The sequence below is a fragment of the Vidua macroura genome, chromosome 4 (assembly GCF_024509145.1).
Source record: "Vidua macroura isolate BioBank_ID:100142 chromosome 4, ASM2450914v1, whole genome shotgun sequence".
NCBI classification, from domain to species: domain Eukaryota; kingdom Metazoa; phylum Chordata; class Aves; order Passeriformes; family Viduidae; genus Vidua; species Vidua macroura.
The window spans coordinates 3,693,384-3,715,323 of record NC_071574.1 but is presented as its reverse complement, the minus strand read 5'-3'; the positions used below and the strand labels follow the sequence as shown (position 1 = coordinate 3,715,323).

The 21,940-nt window shown below is 49.7% G+C and overlaps 1 protein-coding gene across 2 annotated transcripts in view; it reads left to right on the top strand.

The window, feature by feature from the left end:
* ANTXR2 (ANTXR cell adhesion molecule 2) overlaps window positions 1-21,940 on the top strand; it is a 77,730-nt gene that overhangs the window by 51,295 nt on the left and 4,495 nt on the right. Inside the window, exons 15-17 of one of the 2 annotated variants that reach the window (XM_053974971.1) lie at window positions 505-672; window positions 1,566-1,646; window positions 12,000-12,140. In XM_053974971.1, coding sequence (XP_053830946.1) covers window positions 505-672; window positions 1,566-1,646; window positions 12,000-12,098 — 348 coding nt within the window. In that variant the 3' untranslated portion in view covers window positions 12,099-12,140. Of the gene's footprint in view, window positions 1-504; window positions 673-1,565; window positions 1,647-11,999; window positions 12,141-21,940 lie in introns of those variants that run through there. The other variant, XM_053974972.1, reaches the window with a different exon arrangement.

Genomic DNA, 21,940 nt, shown 5'->3' with positions numbered 1-21,940 from the left:
GTTCTCCATGCACTTAGGCAGGATAGACTGCTTCACGTGCACTCCTCCAGTGTGTATCTTCCTGCAAGACAACATGGAAAGCTGAGCAGGTTCAGGGAGCTTCTGCTCAAACCTGCCTAAGCATCACATTAAATCTACACTGGGGTTCTTGAAAATTCTCTGGCCTAGGAGACCTAGGTTCAGAAGTCTTGGCTTTCATGGGTGCCAGATTAAGATCTGGTATTTTAGGATAAATAAGAAATGGAAATTATATTTTTATATCATTACTTGGAGAAGATTTCACAGATTTCCTGACATCCATGTGAAGCAAGATAGGATTTTCTTTCACTACTGAGACTTACTTACAAACATTTACCTAAGACTGTTACCATAATGAAGAGGTAGTGTTTTCCTCAGCACCTCCTCTCTTGTTTATCCAGCACCTCTTCTGGATTTATCCTCTGTTATTTGCAGCAGTTTCCCTGCCCTGAGGTGCACTCACACCTGAACTCTGCCTTTCCTCAGGTGCGCTGGGGCGACAAAGGCTCCACAGAAGAAGGGGCCAGGTTGGAAAAAGCAAAGAATGCTGTGGTGAAACTCCCAGAAGAACCAGAAGAACCTTTTCACCCTAAACCACCTAAACGAAAGCCTACCTCACCAGTCATGCAGCAGAAGTGGTACACACCGATCAAGGTATCTGTTCAGTCTTTGGTACAATTTGTTACTAAGGCCTGGATTCTTTGTGCCTTATGCAAGCTGAGCTGTGCGTTACTTTCCAAGTGTTCCCATTCAAGTGTAATGTGCTATTCTCGAAGGGAACACCTACTCAGCAGGAATGGCAGTAGCAGTTTGTAGCCCGGAATGCAATACTTGATCGTTACTGCCACGTTCTGTTTGCTCCCCTTAAAAAGAGACATATTGTACAGTGAGAGCATTAAAATCTATGGGGGCTTTGTTGGCTTAGTAGAGCTAATTAAACCCAAAACTGCACAGTTTGTAGCTGCTACACTAAGTTTTAAACACACATTGTCATGACAAACCAAGAAAAGCAAAAAATTATATAAAACAATGTAATGCAAGAAGTCTGATAAAAAGCGAGTTGTTCTATCTGGCTCATAAGAATGGTGCTCTGAGTCACCTGCAAACAAAGCACAAGCACTGCCTACAAGCAGAGGTAGGTCTGTAAATACCTTGCCTTTAGGTGTTAAGAGCAGAAAACACACAGGTGTAGCTGGGACTCTGGATACTTCTGTCTTCCCAAGTGCCTGCGAGTCCTTTCTGACCCCAGAAAGCCCTGAAGCCGAGATGTCCAGATGCACAGGCAAGGTCTGGAACCATCTGTGCAGAGCGGGATGCTCCTACCCGGCACTGCTCCCTGGGCAGGTGAGTGCCCTCCCTGGCACTCCAGGTGGGCAGGAGCAGCACCACAGTGGTTGCAGGGGACACAGGCCAGGCTTACCTATGCTTGCCTGACTCCAGGGAAGTGGTGCTCTGCTGTGGCACTGCAGGTGCCCGGGATGCCCCCGGGCAGCCCCCATGCGGATAGAGGTGCTGCTGTCCCTGACTGAGCCGCTGTGTCCCCGCAGGGCCGGCTGGATGCACTGTGGGCGCTGCTGCGGCGCCAGTACGACAGAGTTTCGCTGATGCGGCCTCAGCAAGGAGACCAGGTGGGTGTGCGGCGTGGGGCCGGGCCACGGCCAGCCTGGCAGCTCTGGCGTGGGGGGAGAGGGCCACCGGAGTGGCACGGCGGGAAGGTGACACACCGGGCGATCTGTGTGGTAAAAGGGGCGTGGCACCAGCCTGGATTCGTGGCACCGGTATGGGGCTCCCGGAGGCAGAGGGAAGGGTGTTGGATGTGGTGTGTGCTCAGGTGGAGAATAGGAACACAGCTTCGTGGAGGGTAAACTCTTGTCACAGGCACACAAATTGCTCTCAGACCCAGCTGTTTGTGACAGCAGAGGCTGGCAATAATGTCCATGCAAGTTGCTTCATAGAGCTTTGCACTTCCAACCAATGACACCTTTCACAGAAGAAAAAGGTGAGGAAATGTGTTTCTCAGACCATCCTTTTTCCTGGAACATCTGTGGCCACTGAAAAAGGGGCCTCTCCCCCAAATGCTGCTGAGGAAACAGAGCAGCTGTTTGCACCTCTGATAGTGAAACCAGATCAAGTATTTTTGATTGCTGCTCCTCAGGAAAGTATCACTTTGAATGTCAGCATTTATCTCGTGGGTCCACTCAGCTTCTTGTCTGTGGCACTTGGGAAGAGCCACGGGAGCAAATGATTTTCTTTAAACAGGATGGCAGCAGGTCACAGTCTCACGTATTCCAGGGCACTGCTGTGCAGGAACACTGTCTATGCACCATACAACATGAAGGCCGCATAAGAGGATGAGAGGGCTGAAAGGGGAGGGAGTTACATGTGGTAGAATAGGAGATAGCAGGAATTTTGATTATTTTCCTGGGATGAAGTTTGGTGCTGTTCAGAAAGATGAAGAGGTGAGACTAAGGTAAGGCAAGTGTTGGAAGCAGCAGGATGGCCAAGTGCTGTGCTGCAGGTGGAGAGCACAGCTGGATACAGCTGTTAGCATTGTTACCGTGGCAGGTTAGTCACTTTTGCATGAATGATGCATGTGACATGGAGCAACAATAACAATAGCAATCTACACACAAAATACATGGCACAATACAGTTTAACAGGTAAATTCATTGTAAACAGGAACATCGAAGTGGTGCCTTAAAAGGCTAAAAAAGTGTCAATTAGGCTGTTTGGGGGATTTCTGCCCCTAAAAGCAGGGAGTTACAGTAAGGATTGCCCTCGGGGCAGGCTTTGCTGAGCCACTGTGCAGTCAGTTACCTGCCTTCCCTGGGCCTGACGGGAGCAACACTGGCCAGCACCTCAGCTTGTGAAAAACAGAGCGGTAGTTCAAGGGAAAAGGAGTGATATTTGTGCCTAAAGGAGTGGTGGGTCAGATGTGACCTGTGTCACTGCAGAGTGCCATTTCTGTCTGCACAGTGTTTGTCGTCTCGGGGAAAAAAATGATATCTTTTTCCTTGTTCCTAACACACTGGGTGGAGATCCCATGGTGGGCCCCAGGTGTGTGTCAGTGCACATGTGTGCACAGGGAGACACACACACACTGTGGAGTTGTTCTATTTCATCATCTTTCCATTACTGTTTAAGAACTTGTCAGTTCCATTTGTAAAAGAATTCACTGCTGAATTTGAGTGCTTGATCAGGCAGTTGAAATTTAGGCATGAAGTATCAAAGCAGAGCGAGCTGTTTGTGCATCCCTGCACTGTCCCGGCTGTGCCGTGTGGCAGGCGGTGCAAGGGCCGTACCGGGAGGCTGCCAGGGAGGCTGGAGCCCTGGGAGCGGCGGCTGCCAGAGGCAGGCAGCGCCCAGGTGTGGGCACACCGAGCAGGCTGCGGGCACAGCTGTGTGGCGGCCGCAGGAGCACGGGGCAGGCCGGGGCACGTGGGGCCCGGGGGCTGCAACACTAAAGGTAGCACGGCTTGGACACAGCTGCTCCCCGGCTCGCCTCAGGCACAAATCCAGAGATCCAACGCGGGCTGGCTGTGCTGGGGGCCGAGGACATGCAGCCACTTCAGAGACAGCTGCACGCCGTGGCAGCTGCGCCAGGCTCCCAGTGAGGGATGAGGACAGCAGGTATGGATCGAGGGCCCCACAAACAGGCTCCATTAAGCCACGAGCGCTTTTGAAGGGCTCCCATCAAACAGAGCAAGTCCGCAGCAGGAGATTTCGGCTGCAGAGCCATGTGGTGTTTTCTGCGCTAACAAGGTAATTTATAAATGATGCATTACCCTGTGTCTGTGCTCCTAGCTAGACTTCCTTCCTTTTTTTTATTAAAGGGGCAAAGAAGACTGAGCCACAGCAGTCTGGGCTACTCTGATAAGCCAGTTCAATGTCCAAGGGTCTGTACTGAACTTACTTTCCCGGGAGTCTGGGGCTGCCCAGGAACACGGCCTGGGACAGGAGCACAGTGCCAGCCTCGGACAGGAGCACAGTGCCAGTCTCAGGGGCCTGGTTTTTCCTCTAAATCCTTGTTTGTTTTCTGAGTCACAGTTCAGCCCCACGAGGTGATCATCAGCGGTTTGGATTCTTTGTCTGAGCTTGCTGCAATGTGATGGTGGCTGAGACTCTGATCCTATGTGCATTTATGCAGACAAATGTCTTTAAGTCCACAAATAGCCCATAGCACTTGTAGTGAAAATTTTGCCCTATCAGGATGGAAATAGGAGTCAGTGGTAAAAGGAAAGAAAGACTGTACTTCATTCCAGAAGAATCAGAAGAGGGGAGAACTATAGAATGCTTCCAGCTTGTACTTCCATGTACAAACCAGCCTTTTAAACAGGAAGACACCTGTACTTGTTTCTAAGCCTGTTAGTATTTACCTAAAGTTCTTTTCTAATAATGGCTGCAGAGTTACCACAAACATCTGTTTAAACTATTACTTTTGAGCATCTCTGCATAGTACAAAAGTAATTAATACATTCTGCACGTGCGAGATGTGGCTAGCAGTGCTCCCTCCAAAAGGAAGCTCCTGGTCACTGGAGTCATGGCCTCTCCCTGTAACCTGAGCTGCTTTCAGGAGGGTCTGGCTGGCTGCCTGGCAGGTGCCCATCCCAACTAGAGTGGCTCTCCTGGCAGTTGGATTTGCTGTCAGTCAGTGGAAGCGGGAGGGACCATCTTGCTGAGGAGAGGATGTTGTGCTGGTGTCAGGAGAAACAGGGATATTTTTCCAACTACGTAGGCAGCAGTTCTTGGCACTGCCTCCCTTGGTGCAGATGAGTCTGCTGCTCTCTTAAACGAGCCTTCAGGACTCATCCCTCTGTGAGCACTGGTAGGAATGAGAGAGCAGGAAGAAACCAACCTGCCTAGCAGTTCCAAGGCCATGCGGCATGTGATGACAGCCACGGAGAAAGGAATGCCAGTGCTGGGGGCAGCACAGACGTGCCATAGGTGTCCCACAGCGTCCAGGCCAGCACACGAGCAGTGCAGCCCCCCAGGCCAAGCCAAAGGAAACCTTTCCATGGGCAGGGCAGGGGCTGTTAATCATGGAGTGTTTCACTGCGCAGGATTCCCAAGCAACAAGCACATTTGTTTTGCTCATCCTCATGACAACTTTCTCATGGAGTGAGCTGCAGTAGAGTGATGCACCAGGCCTGTTCCCCTGCCCAGATTATTCCTCCCCTGTGAGCTGGCGGCGCAGGGCAGCTGTCCGAGCGGCTGGCCGGGATTCGGGAATGGCCGCTGAGCTAATCTCCAGGCTTTGCAGATGAAGGAGGCAGCAGATAACAGGATTAAAGTTTCCCGACCCAGGGTTTTCACAGCCTGAGACGCGGGCGGAGGGGGAGACAGAATGACTTCTGTCATTAATCTTAATTGATTGCCAAGAGGTTTTTAATCTGGCTTATTAATTAGGAAGGTCCTTAACACACTGTCTACATATCAACATCAGATGCTCTTTTGGGACTTTGGGGACATATGGCCTATCTATATTTACATTCACACAATTTACACATACATACATCGCTGTATGGGAGCTGCTCGCACAGCTAACGCACACGCAGCGCCGTGGAAGCGTTTGCATTCACACACTCTTCAGCAAAAGGGATGGAAATGAAAAAACGCCTCGCATAAAGGTTACATTCCCACATGATGAACTCCCATACCTCTGTTTATATTGATATGCATATTAATCCCAAACAATTTTATGTGCCATTTATCTAGATTAGCGTTCAAATGGCATTCTTTGGTTTGGCAGATTTAAGTGAGAGGTCCCAGTGTTCTTCCACAGCGACATGGCACGTTTTAAAAAGTCCAGGCTGTGGTTCCACTGCCATTTTGGAGGAGATCAGCACAAATACTTGATATAACCGAGTCAGGTGATCTTGGAAATAAGTGACCAGAGCCAGAGAGGCTCTGAAATGAGAGGCGGTGACAGAATGAGGTGAACAGAACTAGGCTGGTTTCCCTGTCACTTCACTGGGCTCTGCTCCTCTAACCAACAGCAAAGGCATGTGAAAACACTTTGGAAAAGCTGTTTCTAGAAAGTGAGTTTCTGTCTCACCTGGCAGGTGTGCTATCACCGGCCATGGCTGTGGCAGCCCCAGCTCATTCAGTCACCCAGGGTAAGTTGTTACAAACCTGTGGTAAACTGCAGCTACTGGAGTTCAGAGGATGCTCAGATGTGCCCAGCCAGGCCCTGCCCAACCCAGGGCTCTAAAGTCTGTAAGCAGTTGCACATGTTAATCCTTTTATGCACAACATTATCCAAAAGAAGGCAGGGAGGGAGCTGTTTTCCCCTACAGCTCTTCAAAAGCTGGGAAGAACTACAGCACACATGCTGCTGGATGTGACTACTGTATGGGAGAGGCAGACAGTGGAGAGACGGAGAAGAAAAGTGATCCAAAATTACATTTATTGCCTCTGATCTTATTACTGTATTCCCATTATTCAAAATTACTTCTGTTCTGAAATCAGTTTTTGCATATTTAAGTGCATTCTGAACTACAGATCCATAAAGCGTTAACAAAACCCCCATAACACTTCAGTTGTTCACATTTTAAACTGGCCAGGTGTTCCCCAGCCAGAAGATTTCCTGACCCCTGACTGTGGGCTGGCTGTGTCACAACCTCCTGCAGTTTAAACACAAGCTCCAAGGAAAGTAATGCAATTCACAGCAATGGTTACTGATGCTGCTCCTTGTCACAGAGGGTTTGCGGGTGCACACAGGTCTGTCCCCTCCCAGTCACTCCGAAAAGAATTCTGTAACTTCTAGGAACTGGTGGGCAAATGCTACATGAGATCAACCACAGCAGTTCAGGTGGGCTCAGCTCCTGCCAGGCTCCAAGCCTACTGGAGCAGGCTTGAGGAGGTGACCAAGGAAGAGGAACAGTTTCCCTGGCCTGCAGCCTCAGGATGGGTGACACATAACCTTGAGGATGGTGTGACAGCCTTCCTAGGGCAGCGCTTCCCTGCTGCAGCTTTGTGCATGCTCTGGGGCTCAGTACTGCTCCTTCCTAGGTAGTGGTTGTTCCTCAGACACATTTCTGGCTGCAGTTTTCTCCCACAGCCTTGCCCTGTCTTTATTACTTAATCCAGCAGGCCACACGTGGTAGTGTAAAACAGTTTGATCCAATGAAAAACCAGTAGATTTTCTTGGAGTTCATTATCACCTTTTTCCAGTGGAACAACAGAAATTCTTTACTAGTGTGAAATAGAAGTTCCCTTTCTGGATGCAAACTGTGCCTGTCTGAGCAGAGAGGAAGTGAAGGTGCAAAGCACACAGGAGCTTGTAACAGGTTTTGTATCTTTCCATATCCAAGTAGATGGATGATATTTTATCTTACATTATAGTAAAACATATAACTTATTAAAATCTGGAAAGACTGTAAAATGATGAGCAGAACAAGCATATTATGATCCAAAAGAAAATTGGTTATTTAGAGTTGAACATTCAGAGCAGCACCCAAGGGCTCTGAGGCTATCATTCCATTCTGGGAAGGATGTTCCCAGCCCAGCAGAGCACTCCTGCATTAGGGAATCCCCCAGAAACTCGCAGTAGTGCCACTGGAGCCCCCCTGCTCACACAGGAGAGACAGAGAGGATGTCTAAGGGCACCCCCTCTTCCCAGGGCTGCTTCCCTGCCTCTCAGAACTGCTTTGCTGCCCTATTCCCGTCTCTGCTGCCTTGGGGAGCTGTGGGTGCCTGGAGTATCTCTCACAGCCCAGCCACAACCAGTCAGAGGCCATTTGCTGTCATGCCTTTACTGAAACAACGTCTCTAGACAAAGGCTCCCCAGTGAAGTGTCTGGGGCAGTGATGGGAATGCCCCTCCCAGCCCACCTGCTCCCACATTGGAACAGCCTTTGGTCCCCTCTGGTGACATCGCCGTGCCCCAGCAGGTGGTTATTGGTCATTGGGGCCAATTGGCTCCATGATTACAGCAGTTCAGTAAGGTCTTTCCCTCTGATAACAACATTTACAATAAAAAAGAAAGGTGTTTGAAGGATTAGGAGAATATAATGGATATAATTTTTCCATTGTACTTAGGAATCTGTGCATTAGAACTGTGGGAATTCTCTGAAAGAACTCTTCCTCTTTCCTTAAATTTTTTCCTATGCTAATTGTAATTAAGGCCCCTTCCTCCCAAGCCAGCCACATGCCCAGCTGGCACTCTGTGAATGCTCCGAGGCACTCTCAGGGCATGTTTGATGTCAGTCTGTCCTGATTTATAAACCCATAAATGCTCTGCTTAGAAAAAGGAGAGTAATACTAGGTTTTGGCTCAGAGAAGTCAGGAGTAACGTAGTGTGCTGTGTCCCCCCCCGCAGCAGGGAGGACATGCCTTCCCACTGGGCCATGGCCATACAATCCCTAATGCAGTATGTCCTCTGGGCAGAGCAGCAGGGCTCTCCCGAGAGACAAGGGGAACTGAGGCACATGTGCAGAGGTGATGTGAGCCCCAAGTAATGAAGCAAGCCCATGGCCAGAAGGGGGAAGGAGAGATGCCCCTGGTGAGCCTTCAGTACCAGCTGGGAGCAGAGGGTGGCTGATCCAGGTAAAGGGGTTCACAGTGCATTTCAGGGGATGAAAATGGGAGAGTTAAACTGCAAAATCCATGACAAGGGCATTTGGGGCCAAAGAACAACATCCTAAAACAGATTTTCTCCCATCAATACACTCTTGTTGCAGAGCTTAAGACGCAGAGATTTCAGCTTGTACACAGACACAAGCCAAGTCAGAATCTTATGCCAGTCTAGAATGAGCTACACAAAGCCCCCTGCATTTATCAAGGACTGTGCTGCTTAGGTAGAAAGTTGTGGCGCAGAGGCTTTGTTCATGAGATGGCTCTGAAGAGCAGTTTTATGAATAACTGCTTCACCTACTGCATTCGGGCTGAGCCATGTGGCACCCCCGTCAGCCAGGAGAAACACTGAAACTACTGATTTTGTCCAGTGCATGCTCAGGGACAGCGTTTGCTGTGCTTTTGCCAAAGGCTGCTGTCACTGGAGATGGCCTGGAAAGGCCAGTTTGGTGCTAATGAGATGGCTGGGAGAAGGGAACTCCGCAACAGCGGTGGGAAATGGTTCTCTGAGCTCGCTGCCACTCTGGGATTAGGGTCTGTCCCCAACCTGTCTGACATGGTCTGAGCACCCGCAGAGCCCTCAGCGTCTCCAGCTGGGCACCTTCAGGAGCATCCTCCCACTGGAGAGCCTGTTCCCACAGAACCTGCATGTGCTGGACCAGGAGCAGCAGGAGATGTGCCTGTTTGGGAGGTGACACCAGAGCACATGTACAGGAGTGACCTGACCTGCTCACACCTGCATTACAGCTGTGCTGCCCGGTGTGAGAGGAAGGGCTGGGCTTCCTTTGGCACCAGGGCTACAGGTCTGTCTGTTTCCATGGTGTAAGTTCAGTCACACGCACTCCAGCTTCCTGAGGCTGGTATTTTCACATCTATTTTAAGGGCTCTTCCCACTGCAAGTCTGTGATGAGCATTAGAGCTTTAAAGCACTGCTTTGGGAAGCTATTATCAGTAGGTATTAATTATTGAACACTATACCTTCTGGAAAAGTTGTTTCATCACTGGAAAGTGACCTTGCTAGAAGAGGTAGAGGGAAAGAGAGGCGTATGGTGCCTCCTGAGAGCAAGTGGAGTGATGCGTGGCAAGAGAAGACACTAAAGATTTATTGTCTGTGGCAAAAGAAACACAGATCTCTGCTTGTGCAGTAAGTGTTTTTGACATCATACGCCATAAAGAGTGATTGGATGCTGTAGTTAAAAAGTGTTTCACTGAAGGGAAATAATAGACATTTTCACAGTGCTGTGTCTATTAAGCGTCCAACTGCGTAGCTGCGCAGCTGAGCTGGCCCTGATAACTCCAGTGCTGGAGTTCAGGCAGTTCTGAGTTAAAAGGCAGCTGGATGATCCTGAGAGAGGACTCTGAGAATTTATCTCTCTTGAAAGAAGATCTCTTTTGACCTCGGCTGGTACAGGTTCTTATTGCCTGACAGCACACCACTGGACAAGTTCAACATCAGCACTGTTCGGATACCTCGCATGGAAATCTCATTTATTAACCTGGCCCTGGCCTTTTCCCTGGAATTTCTCTTTTTTCCAGCTGCTAGTGCAGCAGTGTGCTTGTCTCCCAGTGACACTGGGAGCTGGACTTCTCCCTTTGCTCCAGTGGTTTAAAAACCCCAAGAGAAACAGGCATTCAGTTTAAAATAAAAGCTGGGGACAAGCCAGCAGTCAGGCTCACCTCTCACCCTGTGGCTGCCTCTGGCAGGCAGGAGCGTGAGGTGTGGCCAGAGAGCTCCTTGATAAATCATCATTAAGTCCACGTGCAAAGACAGCAGCCAGGCCCAGGCGCACAATTAGGCACCTAATTACGGTGAAAATGCAACTGCACACTTTGCTACAATGGCCCTGTGGCCCTGGGGCCCGTCCCTGCCCAGTGAGGCGCTGGGATGGCACCTCTGGGAGGGGTCCTGCGAAGGGCAGAGGTGTGCACAGTGCTCAGACAGGAGTCTGCCCGGGCACAGCCCGCGCTTGGGTTGCTCCTCCTGCCCACCCGGGGGTGATAGTGACAGAGAGGACAGGCCACAGCATGGGTGTGTTACTTCTGCCTCTTTTTGCTGCAGTTTCTTTTTCCTCCGTTCAACAAGGCAAAGGGGAATAGCCAGCCAAGTGGGATCCGTGATTGAGTGTGTGACTGAAACTGCAGTGAGGCTGATTCCAAAGGAACATTCAGTTTAAAATAATGCTGTCACTGTTCAGGGACAGCATTTTCCATATGAAAATGTCTGATCTGGGAGTGTTGTTAATGAAATATGATCCTAGGAGGGCCAGACTGTTCAGCCACTGCTCCCACCGGCTGGGCCCACATGAGAGTATCAGGGAGTGACCTGGGAGCTGAAGCTGGGTGTTGGGGGAACAGCTTTAGCCTCTGCTATTGCCTGCACAGGCGAGGTGCCACCACTGGCTTCAATTCTGTTTACCTGTGCCAAAAGTTTTCAACCTGGACTTGAACGCTTAGCAGCCGAGGGAGAAGCCCATTTCCCAATCAAGAAAAATGAAGTGCACTTGTCATGTGCCTGTTCAACATCCTATGATGCATTTTCTGTATTCTTAAGTCTTGTAAAACCAGCAGTCCCTTCTCCTTGAAAACGTGCTGCTAATTTCTTGAAGGAATTTGAAGGAATTCCTCATTTGGAATTGAAAACTTACACTAAAAGTCTGAGAATAAGACTTGTTGGAGAGAACCTACTAGCCAAGGAGTGAAGATACAGTCCTACATTAAAAAAAAAAAAACAACACAGAACTGCTAAAATTATGGCAGTTTTTAGTTTTAAAATGCACGTAATTTGTACAGCCCGAAGTGCTGCTCAAAGGAGCTCTGTCTGTGTCAGGGGAACTTATTCAGGTTTATTCTGTGAACACAGTAAAACCAGGATTTCTGTACGGATTCAGGAGGAGAGGCTACCTGGGCCTCATTTCTATCCATATTCACCTCACCTGCCACAGTCAGGCCATCAGCTGAGAGGTGTTTGTATTTCGTTCTTGTGCTCACCACCACTATTTAGTCCTAAGGAAAGCATCATTTTGCTTAGGAAAACCGCAGTGTTTCACATGTTTTGTAGTTTTTCACCTACGCTCCCAAAGAACGGGTCCATGTCCCAAAATCCCACCAAAGAAATCCAGCACCAGAGTTGGGAATTGTACCTATATTTGGGAAAGCCAGTTTCACTGCTCTTTGATCCAGCATAGGTGCAAACACAGGGTTATTACCTGGGTTCGAGACACACCTGCACTTGTAAGCTCTTGCATCCCTGTCTCAGGATTTCCCATCATTTATTACCATCTCTGTGACAGAGGAGGAACTGTATTTTCTGATTGTCACTACCAAGTCTGCAGTGATTTATTCCTATCGGCTCTAACTGAATTAAAATGTTAATTAAGCTTATGCCACTTTTTTCTTCATTTTAATTAGGAACAGCCAAATCACTTGTCTGGGGGAAGGAGAAAGAAAAAGATAAAGAGCAGCAACACTTTTTTTTGTTCTCTAGTTGTATTAATGAAGGAGTGGTGAGAATGTCCTCCCAAAGAGGTACCACAGGGCTGGACAGGTAATGCAGCACAGCTGTGGTAAAGTAAATCTCAGTCTTCCACAGAAATACTTTACTTGAGTGTTTCCTGGTGTCATTTCACACCTAACTTCTACAGTCCTCACTTCAGTAAGAGATCAGGAAATGACCCATTACAGTGCTGAGTTTTTGGTGCAGTCACATTGAAAACCCTCTCAGATCATCACGTCTGGCCGCTTCCCCAGCACTGCCAAGGCCACCACCAACCCACATCCCCAAGTGCCACATGCACAGGCCTTGGAACACTTCACGGAGAAGCATCACTTGTCTATCCTGCTCGTGTTCCATCTACAGCAAACCGAACACAGATCACACAGGCTGTGCCTTGAGCACATCAGAGGTTCATACTAAGCTCTCCTACCTTACCAAATGCTGCCATCAGTAAAGTCTAAGTCCCTCACTTTTAGCAGCAAAGGGATTTTCGTGTGCTCCTCTTTCCGTGTTACTCTCCAAAGGCTGCAGCTTTGCACAAGCGCAAGCTGGTCTTTGTGAGGAAGCCCTGGCTGAGCTTGTGTGCTCCTCCACAAGGTGGATGATTTTTTTTTTTCCACACACTGCCCCACAGGGCCTGTGGCAGGGAAATGGCCATTCCACGAGTTCCCCTGGTCTGTAGGAGAATGCGCTTCCACCAGCAAAGCTGCTGTGGCAGGGCTGGGGGCTCAGGCTTTCTGAGGGCTTCATGGGGCGGGGACTGTCCCAGGGGTACCTGGAAGCTCCCAGTGCTCCTGTGAATCTCCTGCTCAACATCTGCATGTTGACATTTTCTACTTAAGGGGCCTTTTGGCATCTCTGGCATTAATTTATAATGCTGTGGTAGCAGGGCTGCAGCACTGCTGGAACTGCCTTTACTTTAGAAAGATTTTGCTCTGGAATCCGACTGGAATCATTGCAGAGACTGACCACATTCCAGCTGCTCCTGCTGGGATTTGGTTTGTTGAATTTTGATTTTTTTTATCCTGATTGTTTGGCTAGATTTTACAAGTATATTTCCTAACTGTATTTCCCAGTATCTTTACATTTCACACGTTCTAATGGAGCGTTACATGACACTGCTGGATTTTGTGCACCTTCCTCTGTGAACTGAGCCCCGGAATCAGTCCAGGAAAAAAAGGGGCTTGAATTTGTGTACTTGTTTGGCAGATGTAATTCACAGACTCTGAAACCTCCTCTAGTTCATGCGAAGGTACAGTTAGAACCAGGAGGTTTTACACAGCAAAGTGGGCTTAAAAGGGCCATTTATGTCAGTATGGCCTTGCAAGGGCCGAGGACAGACCAGCTGGATTGAGTTTTATTACAGCTGGTACAAGGCCCCTTACAACATGCGTGGATCATTTAAAAATTTTAGAAATCATTTAACTTCAATCAGCCCTTCATTAACTTCAGTTAAATCCATGTAAACCATTTGAGGACAGTTCACAAAGCTATTTTTACTCACTTAACTACACCTGTTTGAAAATATAATTTGAAATATGCAATTAATTACAGTAATTGAACCTGTGTTTCATTTCTGCCAGAGAATTTTTATTTAGAGGTTTCTGATTTGCGAGTGCAGGCTTTGGTTCTATTGTGCTTTCAACTCCAAAGTGTTGACATGCTCATCAGTGAAAGGATGTAGAAAAGGCACCAATCTACCCGTGTTGCAATTAAATTCAGGCTTCAGTCCATGTGTGGCTGCAGCTTCGGAAGGTAATTGTGCACACCTCATTGCTTTTTAGTTCTGAATGCTGCTGTGGTCATTTACCAGGTAATTCCAGAGTCAAGGTCTAAATTATCAGTGATTTCATAAAGTTTAAAATGGCCATACCTAGCGGGAGGACACTGGGGCATTGCCTCCTGCCTCCCAGACTGTGAGTCCAAGAGTCCTGGAAAAGCCCCAAACCCAGGGGGAGCAGGGCACTGGACAGCCCACGGCGCAGTTGTGTACAACAAACACCATGTTGCCATGGCAACCACGCTTCATTCGGCTCTGTAATAGCTGTGACAAACCCCGCCACCTTTCCCAAATTCACCATTTATCACAGTATTCCTACACTTTACCTTCAGTTAACAGTTCCCAGCCATTTCCCAGCTCTCACACAGGGTTTTTTTGGAGGGCTGTTCCTTTCCTTTGTCCAGTCAAACCAATCCGAGCCTTCAGGCAGCCTGAATCTCTCTAGGTGGGATAATTCAAATTTTTGTCAAATCCCTTAGAACTCAGTGTCCTCCTCCTGGTGGCATTCCCAAGTGTCTCCTCAGGCAGGAGGCAGCTCAGAGCATGGCTCCCAGTGACACTGAGGCGGGGTTGTGCTGTGCCCACACATCTGCCAGCTCGGTCAGGGCCCTGTGCAGTGTGCACAGCTCCTTTGGGGAGATCTGACCGTGCCCTTCCTCATGGCCCAGTGCAGCCAGGGCTCACGATGGGCCCTGGGAGCAGCCCCCAGCCTTGCCCCAGGCTCTGGGAATGCCCCCGAGCACATTGTCACTGGCAGTGCCATCCTCCAGCCCCCCAGCCTCAGCCAGCCTTCCAGGCCAGGCAGATATCAAACAGCGGGGAGTGTGTTCCTTGGTGTTTCAGCGCTGCTGGATGGATGCCTATCCTGGCCTGGCCCTGTGCTGTGCCCAGGTGTGTGCCCCTCCCGGCCAAGCCATCTGCACTTCCATGCCCAGGAGGAAATGTGGCTCAGCCCACCCGGGAGGGGAAGGACGCTGGACAGGGACCTAGACACCCGGCACACGCTGCTCCTTTTCCTTTTGCATCAGTGCAGCTTCTCAGGAGAGAAGTACTCAAGGCCAATTCCTGAATTACCTGGAGGAGCTTCCTTCCTTAATTCTAAAGCTGACAACTCCATCACCACCTCAACCAGGCTGTGTACAGCTCTAAGCTCTGGCCAGCCTTATCCACGCTTTAGTGAAAACCAGATGTTCCCTCTCTCCACAGCTCCTCTGCATTATCTCCCATTCTGAGACTGGCCTCGAGGGTGCTTCCCCCTGCCTGGTAAAAAACTACAGAAACCCAGAAGCTTTGGATAATGAAGCAAACATATTTTTCTGGTGTGGTGTGGGCAATTTTTTTTCAGTCTGCTGCTGCTAGTTTTTAAATATAAAGTATAGCATATGTTTAACACAGAACATATGGAAAGAATGAAAAAGCAAATCTTGAATTCTAAGTATCGTATTCTAAGTGGAAAAGACTCCACAGTGTGAAAATGGTCATTCAGAAAAAAATTCAGGAAGATGTACTTATTATACGTAAATACTTATAAATTCAGTTATGAGAAGGAGAGTTCCCTCACTCTGGACTGTGTCCAGGCACACATAGAGGTGAGTCCTGCTTTGAGAGGAAGGTATGACTCCCCAGCCTTGTCAGGAAGCGTGCTCAGCTCAGGAGGCTGCTCACCACCCCTGCCAGGGGGTCGTGTGCTCCTTCCCTGATGTAAGTTAGGCTGGGTAAGGCACCTTATTTTTCTGGACAGACTGACACTGCAATGATTTAATTAATTTCTAAGCCAGATAATTCAATTCTAAATTCTTAGCACACAGTTATGTTCAGTGTAAGAACTCTTCCATTTGTATTTCTGTCTGCTCTTGTACTTTGTACCTGCCTGTGTAGGACAGATCAATCCAAACTTTCAGCTGGGAGTTCATGATCTCTAAGTGCCCAGACTCCATCCACATGGACCTGGGTGCTGGGAGCAGTTCAGCTCCCCGCACAGGAACAACAGCAAACGCTCCTCTGTCCTGTTACTGATGGGGAGAACTCCTGAGAGGCCATTTCACACACGAGGTTTCTTTACCAGCAGAGACCCTGAACAGAAGGCAAATGGAAAAAACAGCACAGCCACCATTGCATTCCCTCCTGCCCCTCCCTGTGCTCACAGAACCACGGCACCACTCGGGCCCAGCCCTGCCCTGATGGAAACACGGCGCAGTGCAAAGTCCGGCATTGTCCCCAAACTGTCCCCAGACTGCAGCAGCTTCTTTTCCCATATCCCGGCACTTTGTCTCTCGTCCAGAACACAAGGATAGGGAGAACTCGTTTGAATATCATGAGACAGGTATTCTCTGTTATTTAGAGAGAAAGGACTCAGCAGTGGCAGAGAGGGACCCCAGTGCAGGTCTGTGCTCCCCAGACCCACCAGCACACAGGAAGCTTCAGGTGCCATCCCTACTGACTCTTCCTCCTTCCCCCCTTTCTCTTCCCTCTCCTTTTGTGTGCAGTCCCAGATAACTGCCAGTCACTTGGCCGGGCTGGCTCACAGAAGGTGCAGCAGGCACAGATGGCACTAATGCATAAATGTGATCTAGTGAAGGGATGCCAGCACCAACCCCCCACAGGTTCCAAGGAACTGCAGTGCACTTAGAGGGATACGGGGATTGGCAAGGTGAAAGCTGAGATTTGCAAGAGCTCACTGTTCCCAAATCAACAACAGAACCCTACAGCAAACGCACAGATTTCTTTATTAATTTAGCAAATGCACTTAATGCCACCATCTCTGGGTTTATGTGTAACAAAGCCCCTCCAAAGCCCTCACTCATTATACAAATTAAACTGAGTGAAGGATAAAAGGGGAAAAGGCAAAGGTGGGAACTGAAAACCAGAACAAACTCAGCAGTCTGCTCTAATTCCCACGGTTTTTGGGAGAACTTCTGAGAGGAAACATAGCACAGAGGGGTTAGGAGTCGGGATCTGAACAGGATCCAGCAGCAATTGAGTAAATTCCATAAATACCGTGTCCCTCCTCAGCACTCGGAGCACACAAACACTCCACCAAATCCCTTCTTCCTGCAGTCACTGGTAATGAACATTTAGAAAAAATGCACAGGGAAGGGAGTAAACTCAGCCTGACCACGTTTCCACAGGACACCTCTCCTGACTGTTGGAGAACAGGGGCATCTCCATAGGCACATCTAATGAGGAAAAAACATCTCAGGGAATGCAGCCTCCACTCCCAGGCCCCATTTCCAAGGCAGGAAGAGAGGATATCCCAGTGTACCCATGCTCGGGACTCCCAGCACTCTGTGTGACAGGCCAGCCTGGGGGGCCAGGAAGAAGCCCCTGACAAGACTGCACCCTGTCACTGTGCAGTCCAGGGATCCTTCACATCCCAGTCCCATGAGTCTTATGCAGCTGCCTTTAAAGGAACTATTCCTGATTTTCAGCAAGCACACAAGAGCAGAAGCAGAGCCTAAAAATTAACCGAGCTGCTAACTTAGTGACACTGGCACCTACGGGGGAGTTGTAGCAAATGCCTCAGCAGTACAGAACCAGAGAACACTGCTGGGGAGTGGGATGCCCAAATACCTGAAAAGTGTGAATTACTAATCCCTTTGGCATTCCAACCAAAACCTAAACATGTGCTGGGGGGTTTTTCTGCAAGAAGAAGAGTTTACTCTTGTGGTACCAGGGAAGCTGATGTGACTGAGGGGTGGAGAACAGCCTGGCACCTGTGTCCTTCCTGGCCCAGTGCTTGGTGTCAGCAGCACAGAATTGTCAGCAGCTGTAGGGCTGGGACAGCTGGGTGACAGTGGCATCTAGAGGGCTGCCACATGCAGTATGTGTGCAGGACAAGGGTCCTGCTGGGCTCTCCCTTCCCATCTGCAGAGCCAGAGCCAGAGGCAGAGCCAGCCCCAGCCAAGTGGGCACAACCTCAGGGAGCTGCACCCTCCTGCCACAGCCTTACTAGTCTTCCTCCTAAGAGCCCCCACTTAAACCCTGCCTGCTGCTTCCCACAGAATTTCTGAAGCGGATTTTTTGGTTATAGTAATTGTATGATAACTAGCTTAAAATTATTTCCATAGTGTACTAAATACCACAGAACTGGGCTGCCTTCTCTCCTTACAAGCAATTGCCACATGCCAGTCAGATGCTGTATAATCCATGGGCCAGGATCCGAATGCCATTGCTCTGTTATGGGCTCAGAACACGTGCCTGGATGACTTACACACCTAAAGCCATAGAGCACCTGGGTCTTTAATCTCTGAGCCATGTGAAGAGGAGAGTCTCTCTTCAGAAAGGCCCAGGTTAGAGAGTTGATCAGGAAAAGGTCACTGGGAAGTATTACTAAAGGAAAGGGATTTTAGGAGTGGCCTGAGCTGAGGTCATGATAGAGCAGAAGTGGAGTTTAAGGAGAATGGGTCTTTTGACAGTTCTGGTGTATCTGTTGCTACACCTGATTTCAGAGAAGGATAAATTGCTTTCTTCTCACAGTGGTTACACAGAGGGGAGGAGGGAAGAATAATGGGAATATTTTAACTTGTGCTTTAGAGGTACCATCCCTAGGAACTCCATATTTCTGATATTCTTTCTCCTCATAGATAAAAAAGGCCCTAAAGCAGTAGGATTTGCTAATTTATGGTTTCACCAGGCTGATTCTTGATTCTACGAGGCTTGAAGTGTGATGCCTCTACAGTAGCAGGTTATCTTTCTTTTCTTCCTAAAAAAGATGTACCGAACTCAGGAAGTTGTTTAGGATACTGACATGAGGAAACTGGCACTAGAGATCAGGCCTGGTGTCAGTCTGTCTAGAAACACCCCCTATAACATAAATGGGATCCCCATTCACAGCAGGGATTCATCCCAGAAGGTTTGGGAAGAGCTCAAAGAGCTGAGACATGTCTCAGAGCAAACCTCTTCCCTGTTCTTTCCTACACGCTGCAGTGCTGCATGTGTGGCTCTCAGAGCTTCACCTGGAAGCATGAATCACAATCCTACCCCTCAGTGTCCTGTAGGAGGAGAGGGAGCTGTCCCAGGGACAGCGCCACACGTCACTGTGGAGATGGCAGGAGATGTGTCCTGGTTTTGGCAGCACGTGCGTGAGCGGCTGAGTGTTGGCGCTGAGCAAGGTGTGTGCTGGGCTGGCGCCAGGACACAGAGCACCTTCCCTCAGGCAGTGCAATGGCCTCGCTCTGCCTTCCAAGGACTAAGGAGAGCTGAAGGAGAAGAGCCCTCCATTGGCAGGTGCTGCAATGGAACTGAGAATATGCCCTTCAGGAAAGGGTCAGACCCTGCCAGGTCAGAGGGCTACTTCCAGGGAGGCAGCAGTGCTGGGAGCGAGGGAGGCTCACTGCCAAAGGTCAGGGAGAGTGAGCTAGGGCTCTCGCTCCAAAGGATCTGTGCTGGAAAAACAGGGACTCTGCAGGCTATTCCCACATCCTTTCCTTTTGCATAAGCAGTGCTTGCCTTGCATGAGGAAAACAACAAACTCCTGCCCTCTAGAGACAGGAGACCTCCAACTCTGCTGAATAAAATATTTGCCACAACCTCCTTTTGAAGCAGATGCTACAAACGCAGCCAGTTTTATCCTCCCCCAAGGCCCACGGGCCGGCTCAGCAGCTCAGCACTCCCTCCTCCCAGCCCTGGAAGGCCGGCTCACAGGAGAGGCAGCTTGTCACAACCACTCTTGGTCAAGGCAGGAGTTTATTTGGACAACTGCTGAAGACAGCAGTCACGGAAAACTTGGGAAAGGAGAGAAATCCCTCCCTTTTCTTGCTACCCAAACCCATCACGGCAGGACAGCCAGTGCTCAGGCCAGCCCAGTGCCTGCTCCTGCCCCCTCTCTGGCTGCCCACAGCCCTGTGCCATCTCCATTCCGCCTTGTCCACAGCAGGGTGCAGGGCACCCGCAGACAGGCAGAGTGCAGGTGGCTCTCACTGGGTGCCATAGAACACAGGGAGCTGCAGAGGCCCTGCACCCAGGTCCCACAGGGATACACCCCTGGTGACACATGCACTGCCAAGATGGAGCAACTGTGCTGACTTGTCCATATGCCCAGTTCCCCAGTAAGTGCTGCTCTTGGGTAAAAAGCTACTCTAATGGCATTTCCTCAAAGCTGCCAGCACACTGAAGACACCCTTGGCTCCCAGGGCAGCAGCAGCTGTTTGCAGTTCCATCCATGCAGCGAGTACCAAGTGGGTATGAGCCACCCCACGTGCCAACAGCAGCATTTCACACATAAACATGCCCTGCCCTCCTCAGTGTGCATTCCAAACACACGTCTAAATCACAGGCACTGAAAAATAAAATCTTCCAGCCTAGCATCTTTAAACTGCCTCTTTGGAACCTTTACCTGGCAGATTTGGTTTGCTGGCCTGTACTCCAAAATACAGCATTTATCAGGTGTGAAACATAGGAACTACTTTTTAAAACAACTTAGTCCTGTCTTCCTGCCCTTTTTTCCCCTCAGCTAAAGCAAGTCCGAGGGGTGGAAGGTGGCTGTGAGGTACCTGTAACTGTGCAGTCTTTTTTTGGGTTCCCTTGTGAAACCAGTTCCTGAACCCCAGACCCTGTGACCTTTGGAAGTTGACATCCAGGACTGTGGGGTTGCTGGGAAAGATCATGGCATTCACTTGTCAGTGGGTATTTATGGGGTGATTGAGTATTGTAACTGAAATACATCCCAGGCAGAAGAGCCAGAAAGGAGCGGTCAGATTTAATGCCAGAGGGATTTTAGTGCCCAGATGGGCCAGGTGACACAAGCTCTAGGTAATGCTGCTTCTGTCACCTCTGGAACAGGGAGGTCATTAAGGGCCCTGTCAGACAGCATAGTTTGGCCCTGCACAAGCACTCTGGTTCTGCTCCCACTGCCCAGGGGAAGTGCCAGGATCATTTCTGCAAGGAAACAGGACTCTGAGGCAGGTGCTGACAGGCACTGGCACCTCATGCCCAGTTTGAATCCCTCAGAATTCCCTTTTATTGTCACCATTGCACACGAGTGTGCAGGTCCAGAGCACATTTGTTATCCCAGTGAGCAGGAGATGGAGAGGTAATGATTCTGAAGAGGTGTGGAAAGGAGGAAATGGCCTTGCATTACCAAAGAGGAAGAGGTGTACACAGTCCTGTCTGTTAGTGCAAGGCCTACAGGGAAGAACCCACTACCCTCAACTTTGATCCTTAGAGGGAGGCAAAATGCAGGCTGGGCCACAGGGTGTATGCGAGAAAAAGCAGAATCAGATAAAGCAGGTTCTTGCCTGCTGACCCACACTTCAGCAGCAGCCTGGGCAGGCTGCCCTGGGGAGCTGTTGGGAGCAGACCAGTTCCCAGAGACATGCTGTGCTCACAGGGATGTGCCCATGGGGGATGGAAGATGCTCTGGTAGCGCTGTGAGGATGGGGCAACAGGAATGACACAAAAGCGTTCAACATGTGTCTTGGGAGGGATATTATTCTGAAGCCCTCTCCTTCCTCATGGCTCTGCAGGCACTGATCACAGAATGCAGGATCAATGCCAAATCCCAAAAGGGCGTGTGCTCCTCATGGGACACTGCAGCCGAGGTAGGAGCACATGAGTCTCAGCAACGGGCGGTGGGGATCTCAGTCCTCCAAGGCCAGGAGAAGCCAAGCTTTTAGGACATTGGGTATCACATGGGGCAATGACTGTCATGGCAGGACAGCACTGCCAAGTGCTCCTCTGGGAAAAGCAGTTGTTCTTAGTCCTGAGCCAGATGCTGAACACATCAGCAATGCCATCCATGGAAACTTTTCCCACGGATACAACTGCTTGGCATGCTAAGGGAAACAAGCAAGGACAAGCACCTGAGACCAGGCAGAGAAGCTCAGCCTGGAGGCTCAGTGCGGTCTCATCCCATCCCAGATCCAGTCTGCTTCACCTGCCCATTCTGAATTCCTGATGAACACTGGAAGGGCTCCAAAGGAGCTAACGCAGTGTTCTCCTGCTGCTGCCGGAGCCCAGAATTCCGCTGGGATGGTGGGGCAGCACCATGTGTCTGCTCACACATGCACAGACACCCCAAAGTGCTCGTCACACCTGGCTCGCCACCGTCAATGGCCAAGCTCCAGGCCCGGGGTGGAC